The sequence below is a fragment of the Chroicocephalus ridibundus genome, chromosome 2 (genome assembly GCF_963924245.1).
Source record: "Chroicocephalus ridibundus chromosome 2, bChrRid1.1, whole genome shotgun sequence".
Taxonomy (NCBI): domain Eukaryota; kingdom Metazoa; phylum Chordata; class Aves; order Charadriiformes; family Laridae; genus Chroicocephalus; species Chroicocephalus ridibundus.
The window spans coordinates 167,879,784-167,890,591 of record NC_086285.1 but is presented as its reverse complement, the minus strand read 5'-3'; the positions used below and the strand labels follow the sequence as shown (position 1 = coordinate 167,890,591).

The window sequence follows — 10,808 nt, the reverse complement described above, 5'->3', positions numbered from 1 at the left end:
CAAGGGAACAAGATCCCCACCGAAGCCCCAGTGGGGCCTGAGGGCCAGCTTGTAGGAGCAGGATGGGTGCTCCCAGTGGTCCCAACATAATTTTGCCCTATTCTTTACAGGATAGATGGAGTTTGCTATGAGCTCAGGGTGGTCTATCCTGGAGGATGCTGAACCACAACGTTTGGCTTTATTACTTGCACACTTTTCCCATAAGGACTTTGCAGGATATATAGTTCAAAGCTACTTTTTATGCCCTGCTTTGCACTGCACTGGTCTCCAAAGCACCCCAGGGACACCTCTACTCACCCTTGGATAGCAGGGTGAGTCGAGGGGTGCCTGCCTCGCTGGGCAGATGCGGGCTGCCGATGCTGCGAGGAGTGGGTGCGTTGGACAGGGTGCTGCTGCCCTCCAGTGGGCTCAGGCTGGAAGGGAGGGTGGCAGTGGGCACCCTGTTCTGCACTGAGCTCCGGAGGGATAAGGTGCATCATAGGCCTGAGGATGACAAAGCCAGGTTGGACGGGGCTTTGAGCAACCTGGTCTAGTGGGAGGTGTTCCCGCCCATGGCAGGGGGTTGGAACTAGATGGCCTTTAAGGTCCCTTCCAACCCAAACTATTCTGGGATTCTGTGGCAGCTTCCATGAGATGGAGTGAGCACTGGACAAGGGACTAAGTGGACACAGCATCGCTCCTCCTCCTGGGAGCAGGAGAAATCCTGCTCTGCCTCATCCTTCTCCTGAGACGACCCCATCGATCTGCTCCTGGCCCAGGACCCTTTGAAAGCAGCACCTGATTTAGGGCCTGACTCCATTAATAAATTGTAAATTGAGTGTAGCGAGCGGTGAGAACACCTTGCACAGAGGCAGTGTCCCAGCACCAAACCACGCCAGAGCCACCAGCCCCGTAGCTGCTTTCCTTCTGTTGTCCCCAGGGACAGGTAGGAGCATTAATTTGTAGCTGGTGACAGCTCCAGAGGAGCCATTACGGGTTACAGCGCCAACGAGCCATGAAGCGAGGAGGCAGGAGAACGGCCGTGGCTCCCGACACTGCAGGTACCTTCTCCTCTTCTATTAAAAGAGCCGTTGTGTACCTAATGGAGGGGAAAATCAAAACACCTTCCGACCACGCTGGAAGGGCTGATATATGGGCTGGAAGATTTTTATTTTCGAGCATGAAGCTCTGAGAGGAGGAAAATTCAACCTCAAAGGCAGGAAACTGGGCTGAACCCTTGCGGGTTTGCTGATGGTGTTTTCCTGGATGGTAGGCACTGCTGTTTTCTGTCTTAAGGGCCCTATATAACAACAAGGGATAAAAATAAACCCTATTTGCACCTCCTTTCTGGTCCTAAGATGCCCCTAAGAGCTGCACTAACTGGTCCCAACCCAGGATGCCCAGACTGAGGAATGTTGCACATGGTTTCAGCTCCTGAGCCCATCTGGAGCTCCTCTCCACAGGAACCGAGGTTGGAGAGACCTCAAGTTCTGAGTGACTGTAAAGCTATTTTTTCAATGGTTCTTGTGCTTTCTACCCATGTTGACCCTCATCACCAGGATCCTACAGGACTCCTCCACCTCCTGGTCCAGATGGAGAAGACAAGCATGGAAAGATCCAGCTCCATAGCCTCTAAGCAAGGAGGGAGGGAGCAGCAGGCTCTTGCTGATGGAGCACACCATCTCGTCTGAAAACATGTCATCAGAGGGGGAGGTGATCCCAGCTCTGGAGTCACGAGTTTCCCACATCCACCGAACGTAGGCGGGAAAAGGATTTACTGCAGCAGAACAAGTTCCTGTGGGTGGCTTAAAAACCTTGGTACAGCTTTGAGGTTGGTGCTGGGTACAGGAGGTCTGACGAAAGGGTTAACAAATTACAAAAATACGTCCAAAAATAAAGGACAGATGCGTTTTTGGTGGATGGGAGAAAAAGAGGCTCCCCACCACCCTTTTATATACTAACCCAATGTTGAAAGCACTGACCTTGGTTCATTCCCATCTAAGGGGGGTTAAATCCATCTCTGTGGCTCTGCGGAGGACTTTCTCTGTCTTTTCACTTCCTTTTGGGTGCACAATCCCTGAGCGAGGGACTTGTCTGGCTGCCAGGACCCATGGTCCAGCCCCGCAGCCATGGGCTTGGTCACCCTCCCAGGATGGCAGGGAGGTAGAGTCCAGTGAAACACAAACCCCCAGGAGAATATGGGGTGGGGAGTGGTTCAATGCCAATGCTTTGCTCTTTACCAGCTACCAATGAGCTCCTCCAGCACAAGTGATACTTTTGTTCCTATTGATGTGGTCTTCAAAAACATGGGGTTTGAAAACTCTTGTTGGAAACCCTCTTTAGAAACCCAAAACCAGCAGATCAAAACATGCTGTATGAAGCAAAAATCACTTTCTTGAATGGTTTCCTTTTCTTTTTCCAGGAGAAAAGCCCCCATGGGATCCAGCCTGAGCCCCACTCCTCACCTCCCATGTTACTTCCATGAAATAACTTATGTGACAAAGCCACCACCTCCCATTACACCACGCTGGACATGGAGATGATGGTTCTCCAAGGGCTGCTGGGCTGATCTGGCTGCTTAGAAGCTCCGTTTACCTTGGATCAGGCTGTACAAGAGCCAAATGATCTCTCCCAACCTCAACACCTCCAGATTTAGGTAAACATAACCCAGAATCAACCCATTTGGAAGTCCAATGCAGGGCTTGCTCCTCTCCAGGGCTGGTGCACCCAGTCCACCTGTGATTTGCAACAGAGAGACATGCTACAAAATGTTTTTGAATCAGTGTTTTTTAATCCATAAAAGGTGAGAGTCCAGGTACAAATCAAAAAAAAAAGAAAACAACAAAAAAACCCAAAACAAACCCACTGTTGTTAGGGAAACTCACACAAAACACAACCCCTCCGACAGCGCCAACGGAGGAGTTGGGTGATGCAGGTGGCGACGCGACGCGCAGGCTCGCCGCTTGTACACGCTTCTTCTAAATAAATACATCTCCAGCTCGGAGACGACCGTGTCGGCAACATGTTTAGCATCGGGGGAAGATGTTGCCGGGATACTTTCATGGCAAGGTGGCCTTTTCTATGAACCTACCCCCTTTCTTCCCACTCCTGCGCCAAGCAGCTGGCAAGATTACGTCGAAAACCTAACTGCACCAGATGGTCTGGTGGTGGCAGCCGGATCCATAATCCGGTCTGATGATCTCTCGGTCTATGGAGAGGCTTCTTGGTCAATAACGCAGAGTTAGAAGCCATCCTTTAGTTCTCCTTAAATAAAACGGGGAGTGAAAACTTGGCACGTGGGCAGAGCCACCTAGAAGAAGTCACTGTAAAGCCCCAGGGGGGGATGCTCACACCACGATATCCCGCTGCCGGTGCACGTTCACTTCATCAAACTACCGCTACAAATTTGTCACGACTTCAAAAGTACAAAAATACAATTGCATCTCTGAAAGGGTATTTTATACCTACCAAGATCATCCAAGCACTGAAGACCAGACAGCTCTTTAGCCTTCAGAAAAATAATGCACAAGGCAGAAATGGGGTTGAGAAAATTTTGCCAATATATCTAAGCGCATATTTGGAGTCTCCCAGCATTTCCAGTACAATTACCAAGATGTATGTATCCATCAGCCCAGCTCTGGTACGAATGCTGACAGCACAGTGTTAGGGTATTAGCAACGTGTGCAAGATCCAATACTAGCACAAATTTAGTAGTTTAATAATCTGGAGGAGCTATCTTCCTGGAATTTTAATCTCATACTAAGAAAAAAAGCCCAAGGCTCTTAGCTATTAATCTACTCACATATTTAGGGCAATCCACCTCTACTGATTAAAAAAAGCGAGACAACAAATGCACGTTAAGTCTTTCCCTTTTCTTCCAAAGAAGCAGGCTGTGCAGCTGGGCTGTATTTGCTGGGTGTCCATTAAAAAAAAGAAACAAAAAGCACTAAAAAAAAACAGTGAAACACATCCTAACTGGTATCACGGCAGAGATGCACAGCCCAGTGCTGCCTGGGCAGGTCTACGCCGGACCCCATAATGGGGTCACCACGAGTCATCGATGCCCACGCTATCCCCTCTCCCGAAAAAGGGGAGTTGAAGGGTGACCTCCAGCTGGAGCTGCTGAACGATTTGGCTCTGCCAGCAGCTCTCAGCGAGCAGCGGCAGCGGTGCCATCTTCTACTTTGCAGAGAAAGCTTAGGAGACGCTAAAGAAGGTTACAGCTTTTGCTTTAATGGCTGGGGCTTGGTTTGGCCACTCCTCGCACTGAGCAGAAGACACAAACCACTCCCTGCGTTACACCGAAGCACAGCTCCCCCCCGACCCCTTAAGAGCAAAAACAAAAAACAAAAAAAAAATTAAAAATTAAGACTAAATCAGTATTTCCCCATGTTGTTTAGCTGAGGATCGTTTAACTCAGGAGTTGGGAGATGGAGGAGTTCGGTCCTGTGCATCGCTCGCCTCTTTGGAGAGGATCCGACCAGCGGCGCATCCCCAGGGCGGGGGGTTCCTGGCAGCACCGACACCAGTACAACCTGGACAGGCCACCGGTGCTTGCGAGGGTTCACGGGCAGCCAGCCCCGGGGCTCGCAGGACACGACCTAGACCGGTGGCTGCTTCAGTACATGGCCTCGTTGTCTCCCACCGTGGTGAAGGGGACGCTGTAGGTGCTCTTCTTGCTCCTCTTGCTTTTCTTGCTCCAGACCAGCAGCGTGCTGGCGCTCTTGCTGTTCATCAGGCTCTTTCGGCTGTTCTCCTTGTTGCTTTTCTGCAGCCCGCTGCCCGAGGACATCGCCGCTGCCTTCTTGTCTGCCTGTTTGGGAAGGGGAGCGGTGAGAGGGATGAAGGCAGGGCAGCACCCGGGCTGCAGATGTGATGCCCGGCTTCACCCCTGCACCTCCAGCCTGGGAGCAAGACACTGGGGAACCTCTTCTGTGATTTCCCACCTAATGGCTGGGACATGACTTACGGCTTTCGGTCCCTCTGAGCCCTGCAGGGTTATCACACCAATCTCCACTCCCTCCTCCCCAGTGCTCTTCAGCAGCTGCACCACCTCGGCGTGCTTAGACCACTTGCAGTCCTTGCCGTTCACCGAGATGATGTAGTCTCCCTCCTTCAGGCCGGCTTCCTGCGGAGGAAGACAGAAGATACCCGTATTTGAGCTCAGGGATGCTGCTGCATGAGGTCTGCTCAGTGTCCAACCTATCCCAAAGACCTGCAGAGATCCGGGCCACAGGGAGTCCACCCTCTACCTACAGCACGGCACAGCCAATGCCTTCATCATCCTAAAGATTTTACATCTGCTTTGCAGCATGCACAGAAAAGTGGGATGCTCTACAGACTAAGGATTTCCTCTGCAGCTGCTGGAGATGGCCACACATGACATCCAGCATGCTCTAAACTCCCAGCCCATTGGCTTTTGCATCCAGCTCTGACCATTCAATAAAGGTTAAACATTGCAGGTCTCCAGAAAAACATATAAAAAATATTGCCTGCAAGCCTTGATCCCTGAGAAAGCAGAGCAGGCTCAGCAAGGTTCTTTGCACACCTTTCATCCATCAAGGCACCAACAAGGCTTTTGACATGCTTGAAGGACAGAACATGCCAGCTCGGGGCTGTGGGGACAGCATCAGAGCTAGGAACAACCCAGCCAGGACATGCTGGACCCACTGCAATGGAGGTTTAGAAACTCATCCACACATGGACACCCACATTTTGGTGTCTATCTGGAGACCAATCCCACCCCAGATGAGAGCAATGAATATTAGTAGCCCAAGGGACACAACTGTGGTCCAGATATGTGGCCTTTAAGAAGATTTTAGTCTCCCAAAAAGGGATGTGATTCTGCTGCTAAGGAGCGTGTTATTACAGAGATGCTGAGCTCTGAATGGCAGGGTTGATGCTGAGGGAGGGGGGAGACCTTTTGGGTGTCCCACCAGGATGCTCCAGAAAGCTTCTGCTGGAAAACAAAATTGCCCCTAATCCATCAGAAAGCCTACACAGTGAGTTTTCACTAAGATAACTCACGTTTCCGACTTGCCACCTTGTTCCATCCACTGTCACGTCCCAAAATGGGGGAGAAAGGAGCTGGCTGCTTGCCAACGAGAGGCTGCCAGCAGCTGAAAACTGAGCTAACATCCATATTTTTTGCCTTAGCTGCCTCCTACCAAAAAAAAAAAAATCTCAATTCTTTCATGACACCCATCTGCAAGCCCTGGGCTGAGATCTGGCAGGGATGAGTCTCCACCTGAGCACACTGATGTAGTTACCAACTGAGTGTTAAGACCTAAACCCACCTGGTACCCCTCGAGGCAACCCCTCACACCTCACTTCCAGCATCCCCATGGGGACAGCAAGAGCTGGGGGTACTCACAGCAGCGCAGCCCCCCGGGATGACACCAGCAATGAGGACGGGGGAGTCTCCTCGCAGCGTGAACCCAAAACCATTCTCTCCTCTCATCAGGTGGACTCTCCGCACTGGGTACCACTTGTTTTTGGCTGAGAAAACCGAAAGGGGCCCCTAGGGGGAAGGCAGAAACATGGAAAGCACCTTTCGGTGCAAGAACAACTCTCTGGCGATGTGCAACCTTGCAAAACACCCACTGATGGGGAGCAGGCAGGGCAAGAAAGGCTTTTGCATTTCTTTAAGGATGTGATTTTGAGCCTGACCAGCGTTTTACCCTGCCTGCATGCCCAAAACCACCGATTGATGCAGTACAAAGCTAGAGGTGCTTAAAAGTCCATGTCAGCCGCTAGCTTTATGAGCAGCAGCAGCAGTCTTGTGCAGGTTGGGAATGACTTCAGGAGGTCTCTGCTCCAACCCTCTGCCCAGTGCTTAGCTCTGGACATCCTCCTGGCACTGCCCGGCTCCTGCAAGGCAGGAGGAGGAGGTCTCGGTACAGTCAGTGAGCTGGCATGAGTTTAGACACTACAATCCTGGAGCAAACAGAACAGAAAGCTCTGGTGGAAAGAGCTGGCTCCTTAATTCCCCCTTTCAGGAATAAAAAACAACCCATCACCCAAGGAGGGTTTGTCACCGTTGCCTGGCTCTAGGCGATGCAGCCTGGCTGGTGTGGTCCAGCAGCAGGGTGCGAGGTGGTGGGACAGGGTCTTCAGGGTCAGATCCCCCCCAGATATTTCCTATTTCCATGTCTTTTTCCTACTTTTCTTTTCCCTCAGGAGCAGGATATACCTGCCTGCCCTGAGGCTGTTTAAAAGCAGAGATGCCCAACCTCTCCCTGGGGTGCTATGCAACCCTTGGGGTGTCTGGGGGACAGGGACAGCACAGCCAGGTCCCACAGCAGCCCCAAAGCTCAGTCCTGCTCCCCGGGACCCTGTAAACCTGAAGAGGATAGAGATAAAGGTCCGCTGAGATTTTCCTGGTGCCTCTCAGCTGGCACCATCCTGCTCTGCTCCCCTAAAAAGCTTCCTCTAAAGGGTCCCTTCAGTCCTTCCCAGGTAAAGCCCACCCAAAACGCCTGTGCCCACTCTCCCATGCACCAGAGGAGCTTCACGACCCATTTAGGTCTTGCAGAGACGGATCTGCGCCCTCCCATCCCTCCTCCTGCACGGGTCCCTGCCTGCAAGGAGGCAACTCATCCTCCCTGGAAAACCGCCTGTGAGCACAGCAGCTGCACCGGGAGAGGGAGAAGAGGCTGCGGGGAGGAAGGAAACCAGGCAAGCAGAGCATGCAGGGGAGGAGGAAGAGGCGTCTGCTCCCTTGGGGCAACCTCCATCCCATAGCTGTACGTACCAGCCTGTGGAAGAGGTCGGTCACCTTCACCTGGGAGAAGTTGGGGGATTTTATCTCTGGTTTCTGGAGTGTTTTGGCTAGTGGTATGGAGAGAAAAGCACATATGCCAGGGTCAGGTAGTTGCAGCAGGTGCTGCCTCTACATCACGCCCCCCGAGAAGGGATGGTGTGACCCATAAGAGCTGGGACCTGCTCAGGCAGTTGCCAGACACGCAGCCTGGAGCCCCCACTCCCACCCGTGATGCTCCACCACTGTGCAGGGAGCTCTGGTCCACAGCGACATGCCACAAACTCACCGTGGAGTTTGCCCACCCCATGCAACCTGCCACAAACCCCCTCTCCAGCTGCACACCCAAAGAAACACTTACGGTGAATGTCCGGGGCATCTCCTGTTTCAAAGAAGTCCTCCTCATGGTCGATTTCTGAATATTTGCTCAGCGAGCGTTTGTGGGCAAAGGAGAGGACCTCCTGGAGGATATCCATCTTCCGCAGGATCTTGCACAAGCCGTGGATCCTCATGGCTTCCTCGTGCTTCATGATGGCTTTCTTCAGATGAGCTTTGCCTGCAAGGGAGCAGAGAGATCGCAGCCCGAGCAGAGTGGAGCAGCCCCGCCGCTGTTCCCTCTCTGTTCACTCGGCTGCCCACGGATGACAGCAGCCTCTGCGGCTGTGTCACCCGACGTGACTCAGGGACAGCCCAGTCACGTTCGCAGCCTGACAGGCGTTCAACGTGCGCTAAATGGAGTAGGTCCCAGCCGTCAGCTCGAGCCCCCGATGTAGGGCTGGGAAGGGACCTTGAAGGGTGACCTACTTCACTCCCCCGGCGCCGGCAGCAGAGCTGGCAGATGTTCCCAAAAACTGCCGGCAAAGGAGCCGCCACCACGTTACACCTCCTAACGCTTAACCTCAATCTCCTCCACAAATTAACTTCTCTCCATCGCATTGTGGCCCCACAGTGGGGGACACAGAGGACAATTGAGCCCGGTCCTCCTGGTGACAGCCTTTTAGCTTCAGGAAGATGCAACACATCTCCCTCTTTTCTAGGTTAAGCAAAGCCTTCTCCTTGCCCTCCAGGTCCTGCTGTCCACCCTCTTCAGCACCTGCTCTTGCTTTGCTCCTCTCAACTTGCCTTCAACGTGTTTCCATCCTTGCGAAAACGGAGCGGCCGAAAAATGGCCAGAAGAGACGAAATCACGATAACCCACAGATATCAATGCAAACATCTCCTTTGCGAGAGACTGCAACCAAGATACCCGTATCCAATGCTAAACTACCGAAAAAGCTATATATATACATGTATATACACGCACACACGTATCATAGAAACACGTGTGCCTGTAGCATTTCCAGTTTTAGGACACACGGTGGCAACATAACCCAGGGAGATGGTCGGAATTTGCTTCAGGCTTATGAGAACCACAGCCAGTGGCCTGAAGACCTTTGCTTTTCCCCATGACAAGTCGCAGAAATATCGAGGCTGGATGGAAACCAGAGAAGAAGTGACTCTCCAAAGTAATTGTATCAAATGCAATCAATCATATTTTATCAAAGCATTCACAGCCAGCTCCATCCACGGACAAGAAAGAAACTATGTTTTATTGAATATTATCAACTCCTGCTATTTTAGAGAGATCACTGGGAATAGAAGTTGAGCATGGAAGTTGTGCAAGATTTTGGCTCCACTCTGTTGAAGGTGGTGGAATATACTGTGTATGATAAAACGTAATAAGACTAGGAGACAAGGGAAGGGGGAAAAAATATCCTTTTGGGAAGATGATTTTAATGATGCAAGTTTCTTCGTTTCCTGTAACCAAAACCAGAGCTGAGGCTGGCATCTGCGCATTCATTTTTCACCAGTGGACATTGAACGGAGCCCGTCCCCCCAAAAAAAGAGCAGGCAGAGCTGAGAGCTGGGTTGACGCAAACCGGGAAACCAGACAGCAGCTGAGGGTATTGGGGTGGTGTTACCATAACGCTCTGGTTTGGGGGTTCATGTAAGGAGTCTTCTCATGCACGTCCTCCATCCCCAGCAGTAAAATCTGGCTGAGCAGTCAGGAGGACTTTGCTGGGGTCGGTGACATGACAAACTCATTCCTGGTGGGACCTGTCTCCTTTCACATGTGTGCAATGAGGGGAAAGAACACCAGGAGACAGCTTATGGGGGAGGCAAACAGGAGACAACACCCCAAAATCAGGGCGCTGAGCTTGCTCTTGTTGCAGCCTTGTTGGGGAGGGGCTGCCAAAACACGACTTCAGCTGAATAAGCAACGCTCTGTTTTTCCCCTGAAGCTGAAAATCCGCATGGGAGGAAGCTCTCGTCTCCCAAGACTTTTGATGCAGCTAAAAAAGCCACCCCCTGGCATCTGCTGCGTCTTCTTGTCATCGAGCCAAGTCAGCAGCAAGCCCAAGCCAAGGAGCTTCCAGGATCTTGGTGCCCCTACAGATTTCTCCATGCTGAGTTAGATGACATCACCTGGCACAGGACACCTTGGCATCTGAGGTTTTACTGTCAAACTCAGCTGGACAGGTAAGTGCAAGCACCATGAGTTGGTCCTCGACACCCTAATAGGGAACTGTGACACTTTTCTGCCTTCCCAGGAGAGGTTCTTTCCAAAGAAAGTCCCAAAAAAGGTGTCTTTGCATGGAGAGATCCCCCAACAGCTCATCACATTCCTTCGTGGAGACCATGCCTACATGGGTAGGGTTATGGTGGGGCTCACTGTCTGTGCATCGAGCTTTCATCACAAGAACTGGGGGCTTTGCCCCATGGATGCACTTACCCAGCTTCCTCCTCTCCTCGGGGTCCTGCAGGAGGATGCGGAGAGATGGTCCCTCTGGCATGGTGACATGGAACTGGATAAAAGCCTTCTCCTGCTCTGGCAGTTCGGCATCGGATGCCGCTGTGTGAAAAATTTGGGTGGGGATGGGCTTAGAGAGAAGTCAGGGTGCTGCTTAGCCACATGGACCCCCAATAGTGGTGGGGACAAGGGGACCAGGAAGCCACATCCATGCTCAGGTGGCCCTTATAACTTCAGCAGCAGCTTCCTCTCACCCAACCACAGCCTGCAATGGCGACC

At 52.0% G+C, this 10,808-nt stretch overlaps 1 protein-coding gene across 4 annotated transcripts in view; it reads right to left on the bottom strand.

Annotated features, from left to right (window-relative positions):
- Positions 1–2,748: 2,748 nt before the first annotated feature.
- RHPN1 (rhophilin Rho GTPase binding protein 1) overlaps positions 2,749–10,808 on the bottom strand; it is a 32,708-nt gene continuing 24,648 nt past the window's right edge. For 3 of the 4 annotated variants that reach the window (XM_063327649.1, XM_063327651.1, XM_063327650.1), the window contains exons 10-15: positions 10,512–10,631; positions 8,100–8,294; positions 7,733–7,809; positions 6,353–6,499; positions 4,949–5,107; positions 2,749–4,792 (exon numbers count right to left, since the gene is read on the bottom strand). In XM_063327649.1, coding sequence (XP_063183719.1) covers positions 4,598–4,792; positions 4,949–5,107; positions 6,353–6,499; positions 7,733–7,809; positions 8,100–8,294; positions 10,512–10,631 — 893 coding nt within the window. In that variant the 3' untranslated portion in view covers positions 2,749–4,597. The remainder of the gene's footprint in view (positions 4,793–4,948; positions 5,108–6,352; positions 6,500–7,732; positions 7,810–8,099; positions 8,295–10,511; positions 10,632–10,808) is intronic. The other variant, XM_063327653.1, reaches the window with a different exon arrangement.